Below are 16,418 nucleotides of genomic sequence, written 5' to 3'. Positions count from 1 at the left end.
GGCCATATTTCTATGAACATATCCCTGTACTCTCTAGTCTGTCCCATTGATCTATGTGTCTGTCTCTTCATCAATTCCACACTGTCTTGCTCTCTTGTAGCTTTAAAGTAAGCCTTAAAATCAGGTAGTGTGATTCTTCCAGCTTTATTTTTTTTACAAAATTGTCTTGGCTCTTCTAGTATCTTTGCTTTTCCATATAAATTTTAGAATCAAGTTGTCTATATCTACAGAAAAATCCTGCTGAGATTTTTATTGGAATTGCATTAAATTTGTAGATCAGCTTGGAAAGAATTGACATCTTTACTATGTTGAATATTCCAATCCATCAACAGTATGTATCTCTACTTATCCAGGTCTCACTTGATTTTTTTCATGAGCATTTTGTAGTTTTCAGCATACAAAGCTGGTAATGTCTTGTTAAATGGGTACCTAAGTATTTTATTTTGGAGAGAGCTATTGTAAGTGGCACTGGTTTTAATTTTGCTTGCAGTTGTTCATTGCAAGTATTTACAAGTTCTTTTTATATTGCCTTTGTATCCCATGTCTTTGCTAAACTCATTTAACAGTTTGGATTTTTGTGTGTGTGTAAATTCCTTGGGATTTTCTATGTAGACAATTATATCATCTACAAATAGAAACAGTTTTATTTCTCCCATTCCAATCTGTATTCCTTTTGTTTCTTTTTCTTGCCTTGTTGCACTGTCTAAGATTTCTAGCACTTGGTTTGCTGCTGTGCTGTCACTGTCTTAAAATTCTTAATTTTTGAATAAGGTACCTCACATTTTCATTTTGAACTGAGTTTGGCAAGTTATATAGCCACTACTGAGGATATTTCCTTGTGTGTACTATAAATCAGGATTTCAAGTTTGATGACTTTTGCCAACAGAAATTTTTCTTTGAAGGAACTATTAGCTAACTTTACATTTACATTTAAAAATCTACATTATATAAGGATGTTTAAAAGAACAGAAGAGCCAACCCTCACTGGCAAGGAAGAAGACAATATGCCTCCAGAGCATAATACTCTGGTTTTAGGGAAGGGGAAAACTAATTAAGATGAGACAAAGTGGGACGGGGAAGACTAAGTGGAGCCAGGGCTTTATATTAATTACCCATCTAAATGCTATGTTACAGATTATTATATTGTACTTGGAGATTTGACCAGCATATGAAGATTACCACAGGAAATTAGTTTTTCACACATGAGCACTGATTTTAAGGAAATATGATTAGCAGTTCTTTCTTCTATTATTCTCCCCATCTTTTATCCAGAAATGTCAAGATGCAAAGTATAGTAAAACTGACATGGGGCAATCTTTACTCCAGAATAAAAGTAATAGCTACTTAACACTTTGTCTTCTTATACCTTACTATACTAACAAATAAGAGAAAGGAACAGGGGTTAACTAGGGAAATACATTTATAATTTGAATTCAGTTACTGTATTAGTCTGTTTTCACACTGTTATAAAGATACAACCAGAGTATGGGTAATTTATAATCAAAAGAGGTTTAATTGACTCACAGTTCCACATGGCTGAGGAGGCCTCAGGAAACTTACAATCATGGCAGAAGGTGAAAGAGAAGCAAGCACCTTCTTCACAAGGCGGCAGGTGAGAGAGACAGTGAGCAAAGGGGAAGTGCCACACTTTTAAACTTTCAGATCTCATGAGAACTCACTCACTATCGTGAGAACAGGATGAGGGAAACCAGCCCCATAATCCAGTCACCTTCCACCAGGTCCCTCCCTCAACACATGGAGATTACAATTTGAGATAAAATTTGATAGGGACACAGAGCCAAACCATATCATTCTGCCCCTGGCCCCTCCCAAACCTCATGTCTTTTTCACATTTCAAAACCAATCATGCCTCCCCAACGGTCCCCAAAAGTCTTAACTCATTCCAGCATTAACTCAAAAGTCCAAGTCCAAAGTCTCATCTGAGGCAAGGCAAGTCCCTTCTACCTATGAGCCTGTAAAATCAAAAGGAAGTTAGTTACTTCCAAGATACAATGGAGGTACAGGCATTGGGTAAATATTCCCATTTGACCAGGGAGAAACTGGTCAAAACAAAGGGACCACAGGCCCCAGACAAGTCTGAAATCTGGCTGGGCAGTCATTAAATCTTGAAGCTCCAAAATCTCCTTTGACTTTATGTCTCATATCCAGGGCATGTTGATGCAAGAGGTGGGCTCCTATAGCCTTGGGCAGCTCTGCCCCTGTGGCTCTGCAGGGTACAGACCCTGCAGCTGATTTTCCAAGCTGGCATTGAGTGCCTGTGGCTTTTCCAGGTTCTTGGTGCAAGCTATTGATGGATCTACCTTTCTGGGATCTGGAGGATGGTAGCCTTCTTCTCACAGCTCCACTAGGCAGTGCCCCAGTGGGGACTGTGTGTGGGGGCTCCAAACCCATATTTCCCTTCTGCATTGCCCTAGCAGAGGCTCTCCATAAGGGCTTTACCCCTGCAGCTGACTTCTGCTTGGACATCCAGGCATTACCATACATCCTCTGAAATCTAGGCAGAGAATCCCAAAGTTCAACTCTTGTCTTCTGCACACCAGCAGGCCCAATACCACGTGGAAGCCACCAAGGTTTGAGGCACCCTCTGAAGCAATAGCCTTAGCTGTACCTTGGCCCCTTTCAGCCTTATCTGGAGCTGGAGTGGCTGGGATGCAGGGCACCAAGTCTTGAAGCTGCACAGAGCAGTGGGGCCCTGGCCCTGGCCCAAGAAGCCATTTTTTTTCTCCTAGGCCTCCAGGCTTGTGATGGGAGGGCCTTCTGTGAAGGTCTGTACATGCCCTGGAGATAGTTTCCCCATCATCTTGGCTATTAACATTCAGCTTCTCGTTACTTATGCAAATTTCTGCATCAGGCTTGAATTCCATCCCAGAAAATGGATTTTTCTTTTCTACCATATAGTCAGGCTGCAAACTTTCCAAACCTTATGTTCTGCTTGCCTTTTAAAGATAAATTCCAATTTCAAACCATCTCTTTGTGAACATATATAACTGAAGGCTTTCAGAATCAGCCAGATCACCTCTTGAATGTTTGCTGCTTAGAAATTTCTTCCACCAGATACCCTAAATCATCTCTTTCAAGTTCAAAGTTCCACAGATCTCTAGGGCAGGGGCAAAGTGCTGTCAGTCTCTTTGCTAAAGCATAGCATGAGTGACCTTTGCTTCAGCTCCCAACAAGTTCCTCATCTGCATCTGAGACCACCTCAGCCTGGACTTCATTGTTCGTATCACTATGAGCATTTTGGTCAAAGCCATTCAACAAGTCTCTAGAAAATTCCAAACTTTCCCACATCTTCCTGTCTTCTTCAGAGCCCTCCAAACTGTTCCAACCTCTGACTGTTACCCAGTTCCAAAGTCACTTCCATATTTTCAGGTTATCTTTATAGCAGTAACCCACTCTGCCTGTACCAATTTTCTGTATTAGTCTGTTATCACTCTGCTATAAAGATACCACCTGAGACTGGGTAATTTATAAACAAAAGAGGTTTAATTGACCTCTCAGTTCTGCATGGCTGGGGAGGCCTCAGGAAATTTACAGTCACGGAGGAAGGTGAAGGAGAAGCAAGCACCTTCTTCACAAGGCGGCAGGAGAGAGAGGAGTGAGCGAAAGGGAAGTGCCACACTTTTAACCTAATCAGATCTTGTGATAACTCACTATCAAGAGAACAGCATGGGGGAAACCGTCTCCATGATCCAATCACCTCCCTCGACATGTAGGGATTACTATTCAAGATGAGATTTGTGTGGGAACACAGAGCCAAATCAAATCAGTGAAAAAACACCACAAATTTCACTTTTAAGTACATGTTATAGGACATTATAACTATTTCTTAATTTATGAAATCCAAATTTGAAATATCAAATCCTTTCTTAACTGTTGACTTATAAAAACTATTAGAAATTTTTCACCTGCCTTAAGATAGTTTTAACAATTCTAATTATGTATCTATGACTTTTTCTTGAGTATTTGTTTTTATGTGCATATTCAAACATGCTTACTCCTTGACTGTAGCTAAAGTCTAAGCTACCTTTTGATGATACAAAATTGTACCAATCTCTGTTCAATAGTGGTGGTACAGGGTGGAATTTGGTAGCAGAAGGGAGAGATTTGTTTGGGTTTTTATGTCCCTTTAAACTATATCAGAAAGAATAATCCAGCTTCTACCTTTAAGAAATAAAGGGGGGAAAGTTCAAACAGTGGCATCTTCAGTATTCACTGGCAACTACAGAACTTATAAGCAGATTCCCATGTCTTTCTTAAAATAGAAATATACTCCCAATGGGATCCCAGGAACATAGAGGCATTCTATCATTTTTATGAATCAATCAAGATAAAATGGAAGATAGACTGTGTCTTGGGGGAACCCTTCCCCAGTTTTGTTGTCTTTGAAAATTTGAAATCTTAAAGGTAAAAGGTAATAGGTACCAACTTATTTCCCTTACTTTCATATGTTCACAAATTAGGAGTTCTACTTTATGAAATTTTGGGTGGTATATTTTTAAAAAGCTCACTTAGACTCTATACTCCTCTAGCAGCTGAAGGCCATGATGAAATCACAATTCCACTATGAGGGCTTTACAGACCATCTTGAGAGAGAGCTTTGTTTCATGGGACAATGTATGTGTATGCAGTGTGTGTGCGTGCGGGCATGTGTGTGTGTGTATGTGTGTGTGTGTGTGTGGTAGAGAGAGAGAGAGAGAGAGAGAAGGTATGGAAGCAAGAGCCCAAATTGGAACCAGTTACCTCTGAACACCCTGGCAAAGCAAACCCAAAATATAAGATCTAAATTCAGTTTGGTTTTCCAAGCTGAAGGCAGTAGAATGACATCCAACCAAAATTTCCAGCTAAACCCTAAAACAAACAAACAAAAAAACTGTGGAATCATGATTTCCCCAATTTTTTTTAAAGGAGGGAGAATAAAAGAGAAAGTGTTTTATACTATTAACCTTGGATCTAAAAATGTGAGATTCGGTGCATAGAAAAATCTGTTGACTGCTTAACTGTTCCTGCCACTCACCTGGATAAAACCCAAATACATTCACAACCACACAACCACTGAGAAGAAGAGGCCATATGGCTTGTAATTAGACTTTCACTCTTGGCCAAGATATTGAGACATTTATTACATTTGCTATTTAGTATTCATCACATCTTACTGCCCAGGAAAAAGGCACGAAGGAAGATATTAAATTCATCCTTCCCCTTTTTGCCACTCCCGACTCAAGCTTCTTCCTACCCCTTTCTCCCAGTCAAAAGGAATCAATTTCTAAAAATAATGCGTAGAAAACAATGCTTGCAACTAGTCAAGAATGCTTTGCTTCTTCTTTATATTAAAATATCAAGCAAGCACCATCAAGGTCTTGGGCCAGAGCAGTAGAACAGGTTTGTCAGCTCTGAATGCTCCCCCAAAAAGCAGCTCAAAGTGAACCCAAGATTTCTTTGATTTTTGGCCATCAAGTTTCAGTAAGCAAACTTACTGGTCAGGTTTATTGAGATAGTCTTTCAACAGCAAACATTTAGTGAGCACTTAGTATTTGCCTGATGCCATGCCAGGGGCTAGAGAAAATGAAGACATAGTTCCTGGTACTTTGGACCTTACAAACTAGAAGGGGAGAAGGGGAGACAAATATTAAGTAAATTATCACATGAAGAACTAGTTAATTTACAGGTACAATAAGCCTGCCAAAGGAGAAGCACAGGGGCTGTGAAAGTGAGCACTTGAGGCCTCACCTGCATGTAGGTTGAGAACACTTTCCCAGAAGTGACATCGAAAGCAGAAGACTTTAACAAGGAAGAGGAGTTGAGGGGTAGGGGATTCTGGGGATGGTGCACTCTAGAAGGGACCAATCTTAGTACAACCAAAGAATTGTCACAGCCTCTCCCCATGTTCTTGTGGATAAGATGGTGAATGGAGCTTTGCATGCCAGGCAAGGCAGGTAGAGTCATATTGGGCTGTTCTATTGAATAGTTTTATCAAGTAATCGAATGAAGCAGAAGTTGTGCAATGACTATTTTTGCAAAGAAACCCAAAGTGAGATATGCTTAGACAAAGGTTCAAACCATCAAAATGAAACATGATAAGTGGAAGTAGCTGGATATCCCCATCCCCAGTGTGCTAGAGAAGTGCAAGAGTGGTAGGATTACCTAGAAAAGGGGGAAAAGGACTTGAGAGACTCCATGGAGAAAAATGCAAAAATATAGAGGGGAGGTGAAATATTATTCAGCCATAAAAAGGAATGAGGTACTGATACATGTGGATGCTACAATGTGGACGAACCTGGGAAGATCATGCTAGATGGAAAAAATCAGACACAAAAGGACAAATATTGTACGATTCCATTTATATGAAATATTCAGAATAGGTAAATCCAAAGAGGCAGAAAGTAGATTGGTGGTTGCCAGGGCCTGTGGGGCAGGAAGAATAGGGAGCAACTGTTTAATGGGGACTGGGTTTCCTTTTGGAGAGATAGAAATGTTTTGCAATTAGATAAAGTGTGGGTCATACATTAACTGTGTATGTACTCAATGCCACTGAATTGTTTGCTTTAAAATGGTTGGTTTTAAGTTATGTGAATCTCATCTCAATTTTAAAAATATATAGTGGGGGAGAGGGTAGACCAAGATTTGACTAGAAAAAGAAACTGAACACCCTTCCTTCAGAAAAGGAGAGTCCTTTGTTCTCTGCAAATTCACGCAGCACAGCGAGTGGAGGAAATCACAGGCCTAAGCAAAGCATTAACATCCACGAAAAGGGACAGGGCAAAGGTGACTCAGCTTATTACACCAGCTACCTTGAGGGCAGTCCACGCCAGGGGCTAGGACAGAGGGCTGTGGAGTCAGACAATCCTGGCTCAGGCCTCAGCTCTCTAAGATACTGGTTGAGGTTCTGGGGGTAATTCACCTAACTCCTTTATCTGTTATTGTTTTTCTCAAATATTAAGTGATACAAATAAATATGACCTGAGTTTCTACCTCAGAAAAAGAATGTTACCATCACCTTTAGAGTTCCTTGTTTGCTCTTCCCTCCTCAGACGTAATGATCTTAAATCATGTGTAACCAGTTCTTACTATTCTTTTTAGTATTACAACTATATTTATAATCCTAATGGCATACTGCTTGATTTTCCCTATTTTTGAACTGTAAATGAATAGAGTTATTTGCAATAATTATCTTTCTTCAACTTTATTTTTACTGTGTAATATTTCTTTTTTAAAAAAAATGGTTTCAACTTTTATTTTAGATTCGCGGGTACATGTGCAGGGTTGTTACATGGGTATATTGTGTGACGCTGAAGTGTGGGGTACAGATCCTGTCACCCAGGTAGTGAGCATAGTACCCAATAGTTAGTTTTTCAACCCATGTCTGCTTCTCCCCTCCCCACTCTAGCAGCCCGCAGTGTCTGTTATTCCCATTTTATGTCTGTGTGTGCTCCACTCAGCGTTGTCCTTCTGAGATTCATTCACATTGTGGCTGTCATGCATGTATTTTCACTGTTGTATAATATTTTGGGAGAACATCCCATAATTTACTTATCCATTCTACTGCTAATGGACATTTGAGTACTGTCCACTTTTTGCCATTACAAACAGTGCTGTTATGAATATTCTTGCATGTATTTTCTGGTGCATGAATGCTAGAGTTTTTCTAGGTATATATGGAGGATGCAATTACTTAGTCAAAGGATATGCACTTGTACAACTTATTAGGTAACATCAAGCAGTTCTGCAAAATCATTGCACTAATTTACATTCCCACTAACAGTTAACGAGAGTTCCTGTTGCCCCACACCCTTGCCTCCACTTGACATCCCCAGATGGTAAATGTGTGACAATCTAGTAGGTGGGAAATGGTGTGTCATTGTGGTTCTAATTTTTATCTCCTTGATTAAAGTTGAACATCTTTTCATATGTTCATTGCTCATTTGGGGATCCCCTTCTATGAAATGCCCATTCAGATCTTTTGCAGGTTTTAAAATTATGTCATCTGCCTTTTCCTTACTGATTTTTAAAATATTCTGGGTATTGATTCTTCATTGATTATGTTTATTTAAAACATATTCTCCCAGTTTGTGACTTGGTGTTTTACTCTTTATGGCATTTTTTGATGAATCAAAGTTCTTGATTTTAATGTAGACAGACTTTCAGTCTTTGCCTTTATGTTTAGTGATTTTTGTAGTTTGATTAAGAAATCCTGTACTACCTCAAACATATAAAGATGTTCTCCTATATAGATTTTCGAAGTTTTATAGTTTTGCCTTTTCACATATAAGAGTTTAATCACCTGGAATTGATGTTTTACATGTGGTATGATGTGGGACTCCAATTTCATTTTTTTTCCAGATAGACAACGAATTGCTTCAGCACACTGATTTCTAATTTTGGTTTTGATAAACATTAAGTTTCAGTAGATATATGGAGCAGTTTCTGGGCTTTCTGTTCTAGTCCATTGGTCTTTTTTTTTTATTTTATGCAATACCAAACCCATTTATAACAATCCCTAATATCTGTTTAAGCAAGTCCTCCTCACTTGTACTTCAGGAGAGTCATATATCCTTAGCATTTTGCTTTCTTATATAAATCTCAAAATCAGGTTTTTGTCAAGTTATTTAACAAGAATTCCCTAAGCAAAACTTTTTAGGATCTTGGTTAGAATTGCAGTGAATCTACAGATCAACAGGTAGAATTGACACTTTTAAGAATTTGAGTCTTTTAATATGTGACATGGTATATTTCACCATTTATTGGCCTTCACTAAGGATGTATTTTCTATACCTTTATTACATTTATTTTTTAATACTTTACCATTTTTCTTACTACCAATCAATTATATATGTATTTTTCTACTTGTTTTCTGGCATATAGAAATGTACTTTTAAAAACATTGATTTTTGAATCCAAGAAACTAGCTAAACTCTCTTGCTAATTTTAATTATTTACCTGTAAATTCTTTAGGGTTTCTACATAACTGTTTGTCTCATCTGTGAGTACTGACAGTTTTGATTCTTCCCTTCCATCTCTTATCATTTTTTATTTTTTTAAAACCACACCAAGTATGTGAACCCATTTTTTGTTTTGCCTGTCTGTGTTTGCCAAGACTACTAGTAAAATGTTGAAGAGAAGGTACTTTCAGGGTTGCGTCATAATTAGTAGGTTTGCCGTAGGTTTTTGATCAGGTTAAGAAAATTGTCTTCTATTCCTATTTTGTTAGACCTTCATATTTCATCACGGAAGTAAAATTTTTTCAAATATTTTTTCTTCATCAGAGATGGTCATGATTTTTCTCCTTTGATCTGTTAATGTGATGAATTATATGAATTGGTTTTCCAATATTAAAACAACCTTGCACTCCTTAGATAATTAAACTCAGCATAGTCTTCATGTATTAACTATTGTATTATTTGATGAAATGAGCTGGTCAATATTTTGTTTTAGATGTTTGTGACAATGTTAATGAGAGTGGTCTATAATTTCTCTTTCTTAAACTTTCCTTACTGTATTTTGTATCAAGATTGTGCCTCATGAAATAAATTATGAAGTATTCCTTTGCTTTTTACTTCTCTTGGAGAGTTTGTGTAATACTGGGATTCTTTCTACAGGATTTTGAAGAACTTTCTGGGCTAGCATGTAACTGTGCAAATTTTAAACTATTGATTTAATTTATTTAATGTTTATACACCTGTTAGGTTTCCCTTCTTTTTTTACAAAAAGAAAAAATGGTTTCTTCAAGATTTCCTCTTATCCTTTATACATCTATAGTATCTGCATGATTATTCTATTTTTTATTCTTTACATTGGTCATTAATGCTTTCTCTCTCTCTCTCTTTTTTTTTTAACCATTCTCACCAGATGTCTTACAGTCTTATCAGTCTTCTCAAATAAACAACTTTTGGTTTTGTTATTGTTTCTACTTAATTTCTTTCTTTCTTTCTTTCTTTCTTTCTTTCTTTCTTTCTTTCTTTTCTTTCTTTCTTATTTCTCAGTTTATTTTGTTCATTTTCTAACATCTTAATTTTTGTACTTCTTAATTTTCAGCCCTTCCTCTGTTCTTACATTAAAAATTTAAGGCTATAAATTTTGAATTTTCCTATAAGTTATACTTTAGCTTTACACACACACACACACACACACACACACACGTTCTTATATTGTTCTCATCATCTGAGTTCTAAATATTTTCTGATTTCTATTATGATATTTTCTTTAAGCTAGGCCTGTGCATATCTTAATTTTCAATCTTGGAATTTCGAGGTTACTTTTTGTTGTTTGTATCTAACTTGACTGCGCTGTGATCAGAAAATGTCAACACTATGATACCAGTGCTTTGAAATGTCTTAGGACTTGCTGTACAGCCTGGAACTTAGCCAGTTTTTATAAATGTGCTTCAAAACAACACATTATGCATTTGTTACGTTCATTGTTCCATATATGTCTATTGAATAAAGCTAATTTATTGTATATATTAGTTTGCTAAGGAAGCCATGACAAAGTACTACAAACTGGGGGTTTAAATAACAGAAATTTATTCTCTCACAGTTCTGGAGGCCAGAAGTCAGAGATCAAGGTAGCAGGGTTGGTTTCTTCTGACACCCCTCTTCTTGTTTTGTAGCTGTTCATCTTCCTGTGATTTCACATGGTGTTTCCTTTGTGTCCAAATCTCTTCTTATAAGGACACTAGTCCTATTGGATTAGGGCCCTCTTTAGTGACTTCCTTCTAACTTAATTACCTCTTTAAGACCCTATCTCCAAATATGATCACATTGTAAGGTACTAGGAATTAGGACTTCAACATACAAATTTTGGGGAGACACAATTCAGTCCATAACATAGTCCTTTTCAAATTCTACATAAGATTTCCTTGCTTGATTTCAGGAGTTAAGTGCTGAAAGCAGTCAAATTTTCCACTGTGATGATGAATTTTTCTATTTCTCTATAAAGTTCTCTCGATTTTTGATTTATGATTTTGATTTTGAGGTTATGTTATTAGTATATATAAATTTAGAATATTTACAGCTATTTGGTGAATTAAACATTTTATTATTATGGAGTTACTTCTAGCTCCAGAAATGCTTTTGCCTTATATCTTATTTTGTCTGTTAAAATATACTTACATTGGATTTCTTCCCACTAGTGTTTGTGTGATAAATATGTTTTCATCATTTTACTCTCTATTTTTATCCTTATTTTTTAATGTAGCTTGGGTTTTTAAAATTCAGTCTGACAATATTTTTCTTTTAAATAGAGTATTATATCCATTGGTATTTATTATCTTCAATATAATGTACTTTGATCTTTTTCTACTAACCTACTTTTTGTGAGAGGCAATAGAGAAATAGTCTTGAAGAGAACAGACCTCTGGGAAACACTGCCTTGGTTTGAATATCAGCCCTATTACTTACTACCTGTGTAACCTTAGTCTAGTTACACAGTCTGTGCCCCCGTTTTCTCATTTGTAAAATGGTTATAATAACAACCCTACCTCATAGCATTATTATAGCTATTGAGTGAGTTAATATACATAAAGTGCTAAGAACACTGCTGGACATGTAATAAGATATATACATATACCTACTTTCTGGTAATTTTTTAATCATTATATTTATCACTTTAAGTTGACATGTTTTTCCTGTTTCTCTTTTTTTTTCTTTTAAATTGTCAGAGTGTCTTTTCTTATTTGATTTCCTTCTGTCCTTTGATTTGGAAATTATATTCTCTTTTCTGTTCTTTTGGAATTACCCTGAAAATTTATCAAATGTATTTAATTTGTTAAAGTTTAAAGTCAATTCTTATCTTTACCCTCCTCTTGAACGATACAAGAATTCTGTAACACTTTAACCCTGATCAATCTATTTCTGACTTATACATTATTTTTATATTTTAGATTTTTCTCAATTTTAAGCCTCATAAATTTTTATTATTGCTTTATATATTTAATAATTATTTGGTTTTACTGACATATTTACTGTTTTTTTTCAATTATTTTCTTTTTACAGCTCAATTCTTTCATCTGATAACTGTTTCTGCCTGAATTATATCTTCTAAATTGAGTCTGCAGTTAGAAAAATTTGTTTTTACTGTCTGAAAATATCTTTATCATGCTCTTTTAAAAAAGAAATGTAACTTATTAAGGGAGTTTGTCAATAAATATAGATTGATGTCTTCTTTCAGTATACTGGAGACATAGTTTCAATACGTTTTAGCTTCACAGTTTTTTTAGCTCCATAGTTTTAGCTTCCATATTTGCTATTGAGAAGTAAGATTGCTTTTAAAATCCTTGTCTTTTCTTTTTTCTTTCTTTCTTTTTTTTTTTTTTTTTTAGACAGAGTTTCGCTCTTGGCTCACTGCAACCTCCACCTCCCGGGTTCAAGCGATTCTCCTGCCCCAGCCTCCCAAATAGCTGCGCTTACAGGCACCTGCCACCACGCCTGGCTAATTTTTTTCTGTACTTTTAGTAGAGATGGGGTTTCACCACATTGGCCAGGCTGGTTTTGAACTCCTGACCTCAGGTGATCTGCCAGCCTCAGCCTCCCAAAGTGCTGGGATTACAGGCGTGAGCCACTGCACCCAGCCTAAAATCCTTGTCTTTTGTTCTGCAATGTGACTAAGATGTTTTAAATATATATATATATATGTATTTTTTTTTTTTTTTTGAGATAGAGTCTCACTCTGTCACCAGGCTGGAGTGCAGTGGCGCAATCTCAGCTCACTGCAACCTCTGCCTCCCGGGTTCAAGCAGTTCTCCTTGCCTCAGCCTCCCGAATACTGGGACCACAGGTGTGTGCCACCATGCCCAGCTAATTTTTGGATTTTTAGTAGAGTCAGAGTTTCACCATGTTGGCCAGGATGGTCTTGATCTCCTGACCTTGTGATCTGCCTGCTTCGGCCTCCAAAAGTGCTGGGATTACAGGAGTGAGCCACTGCACTCTTTAATTTATCCTGGCTTGTTCTTGGATCTATGGATTGGTGTATTTCATCAATTCTAGAATAGTCTCAGCCATCAAATATTCAAATATTGTCTCTCTTTTTTTTTATTTCTTTCTGAAAGTTATGTTAGATATGTTAGACCTTATAATTCTATCCATCATGTCCTTTAACCTCTTTTATATTTTCTCCTTGTCTCTCTTAAATTTTGGATAATCTCTTCCAATCTGTTTTCTACTTCACTAATTCTTTCTTTAGCTGTTAAGCCAATTCAAGAAGGTTTTTTCCATGTTTTAATCTCCAGAAATTCTGTTTAAAATTTTTAAGATCTATTGTTTTATTTAATTTATTTAATTACTTTTAAAACATAATTATTTTGTATTCTGTGTCTGATAAAAGCAGTTCTTGAAGTCTTTCTGGGTCTGATTTGGCCTTCTGCTGTTTATATTGGATCTTAGCATGCATTGTTTCTATATGTAATCTCTCTCTCTGTCTCTTTCTCTCTCTTTCTCTTTCTCTCTCTCTCATTCTCTGTCTCTCTCTCTCTCTCTGTCACACACACACACACACACACACACACATCTATTTCTCTACCTCTAATAGTTTTTACTATGAGCTCATGTTTCTTGCAATTTTATTATGATATTTTGAGGCCTAGGTTGAAGGTGAGGTCATTCACTTTTGCTAAGTGCCTGAGAGCACATCTTGCACTGGACCTCTTTAAACTAAATTGTCATCTTGAGGTTTCTTAGAACACAGAGATATTGAAAACTTGGTCCACCAACTTGTGTATACATTGGCTTGCCATTGAACATTTTTAGGGCAGCTTTCTCAACTCAGCACCCAAATCAAACGCTAACAAATCTCTCTGTAGATTTAGGAGTAGATTTAGTGATTTTAGAGAAAGCATAACCATTTTGGGCACTAGCTTTATGTGAGGATATTTCTATTAGACTCTCCCTCTAAGCAAACTCTCAGTTTTAACTCCTGTCCCAACAAGGGCCAGTCATCCAATTGTACACTACATAATGCCAGGGTGCATCTTTCATATAAACTATACCTTTCCTGTAGATATACATTGTAGTCTATATGAAAGGTGCCCTTTGATAATGTTCAGTTTCCAATCTGCACAACTATATGTGATGGTTCTGTCTGTATCCCCACAAGATGGTGAAAACTAAAGTTCAAGTTCACCAGGTTCAGCAAGTGCCCTCCAGATGAAAGCTGGGTTTGGTGCTTTGGTTTTATAATTCCATGACTGACAAAACTTGAATAAAGAGTAAAGACAGTGCCTCCTCCCTTTCGAAGTCCTTAAAATGGTAGGTATATTGATATCTTATGAATTGAGTTGATTTGCCAGTCATGATTTCCACAAAAATACCTATCACTTGCTTCATTAAAAGAACTGTAACATGATGAGAGTGTTTATTGCTTTGCTTTGTTTATTTTTAGATTTGGACTTTCCAGTTTTTCTCCAGCCTACAAATGCAAATGAGAAAACACAGCTAATCAAAGAAGGATCTCGAAGTTATTGCACAGACGTTTGATATTGAGCTCTCAGAGAGTCCACAGTCCCTCCTCTCAGTTCAGTCTTGTCTCCAGATGGTCGTAGGGGAGCGTGTGGGGCATAAAGTGCTGTGAACTTTTCCATCTTGGTGTTTTATTTTTGGGTTAGGAAAACATGATTGCTATATAATTTTCTCAGTATGCAGACTTTCTCTCTGAGTAGAATTTCTTATGAAACACATTCAATTTGGGTGAATAAAGGCCTGAAGAGTTATTTTACGCGCCTTGCCTGATGTAGGACAGTGGAATTGTACAGCCTTTATGAACCTGCCCTTTATGTGAGGCAGATCTAATTCCTAACTGACCAAAGTAATATTCCAGAACAAAAGCCACTCTTCTTCCATTTAACACAATATTCATATCTACCACGAACATGATCATCGAAATATATGAGAACTTATAAAGAGTTTTTGTGTGTGGAGCCTCTTCCATGTCAATATTCAATAAAGTTATAGAAATATTTCAAAAGCCAGAAAGGGATGATTATATTTTTTTTAAATCTCATTTTTAAGATATATTTTTGGAACATTAAAAATTGGCATTTACTGAAAACTGGTAAGTAAAACCAGGAAGAAGCAGGTTTTGTGTGTACTTTTAGATTTTCTTAAAAACAAAACAAAACAAAACTTCAACCTGGTTAAATGTTGTAAGTGAACCAGAAAATCATTCTGAGCCTGAACCTACGCCATCAGCATGTTGATCATTTTCTAGTAAAATAGTTTTTGTATAACTGGCTCAGATTAGCCAGACTAAGGAAAAAAAAACACATGAAGGGGTAGAACTCTATACGCTAGAGCCTAAATTTATACCAAAGCACATATCACCTCATTTTTGTCAAAATTAGTTGCCTTGACCAGAAATTGCTCAGCTCTGTGCATGTTACACAATTTAAGCCCAGAGGTCATCTCTGCATTTGCTTGTTTGATTCTTATATTTATTATGTGGTAGAAACCATGTGCTATTTCTAAAATACTATGGCAGAAAAAGTGTTCGTTTTTCTAGGTCTTTCTTACTTCTTTATATAATATTGCATTTTCAAGATCTTGTTATGTTTTTATATAATATTGTATAAAATGTCTTTATCTTTTTTCTTGTTTCTTATTCCACCCCAAAAAATTATAGTTAATTGCTGCTAAATATATATTGTAAGTGAGAATTAGTGTTATAGCTCTGACACTTCTGAAGTCATTAAAATTCCCCTCTAACTCTTTAGTTACTGAAATTATTTTTCTATGTAATCAAGTAGACAGAGCCTTGGTTTGAAAGTTAAGAAAACTGGTTCCAATCTAAACTTTCATTAACTAGCCTTGTGACCAAGTGAGATGAAAATAACATAGCTAATCTCTCTATGGCTCTGTTTTCATATCTGCCCTGACCACCTTCCAAGTTGGTCCACCAGATAAAATGGCTAAAGTGAAAGAAATCTGAAAAGTCAAATGTTCAACAAATGTAAGGTGGTTTTAAATGAATTTGTATATGTTGACGCACACAGACAAATGTACTGTGACTCTTGATGCATATAAACTCTCTCACCCAACAAGACCCATGGAAACACCCAGTATTAACAGCTCCAGTAACCAGCAAGTGCTTGGAACGCAGTACTCAACAAACAAATGCTACTTTCCATTTGGAGGAAACAATAGGATAAATAGCGCAATCTGTGGATAATTTGAGCCATTCCATTTCCTTCCTGTGGTCTTTTTAAGCAAAAGGTCAGGTCTATTTTGAAAAGCAACTTACAAATTACAAAGCTCACCTTCACTTTCTCGCCCAGACCTCATTTTCCTTTCTCACATGGAATTTTTTGCTTCCACTCCTAGTTCCCCAGGAAGCTGGTCCAAGAGTGGTTAAGATGAGAACAGGGCATGGATCAGAATCAGAATCAGATGGCTGAATCAAATTGCTAGAGGGGTTCT

At 36.5% G+C, this 16,418-nt stretch overlaps 1 protein-coding gene across 3 annotated transcripts in view; it reads left to right on the top strand.

Moving 5' to 3' along the window:
* DNAJC5B (DnaJ heat shock protein family (Hsp40) member C5 beta) overlaps window positions 1-14,584 on the top strand; it is an 84,721-nt gene extending 70,137 nt beyond the window's left edge. For all 3 annotated transcript variants that reach the window (XM_055286207.2, XM_055286206.2, XM_055286208.2), the window contains one exon: window positions 14,389-14,584. In XM_055286207.2, the coding sequence (XP_055142182.1) occupies window positions 14,389-14,483 (95 nt within the window). In that variant the 3' untranslated portion in view covers window positions 14,484-14,584. The remainder of the gene's footprint in view (window positions 1-14,388) is intronic.
* Window positions 14,585-16,418: the final 1,834 nt, after the last annotated feature.

Source organism: Symphalangus syndactylus, chromosome 7 (genome assembly GCF_028878055.3).
Source record: "Symphalangus syndactylus isolate Jambi chromosome 7, NHGRI_mSymSyn1-v2.1_pri, whole genome shotgun sequence".
Classification (NCBI taxonomy): domain Eukaryota; kingdom Metazoa; phylum Chordata; class Mammalia; order Primates; family Hylobatidae; genus Symphalangus; species Symphalangus syndactylus.
This window is presented reverse-complemented; position numbering and strand designations above follow the sequence as displayed.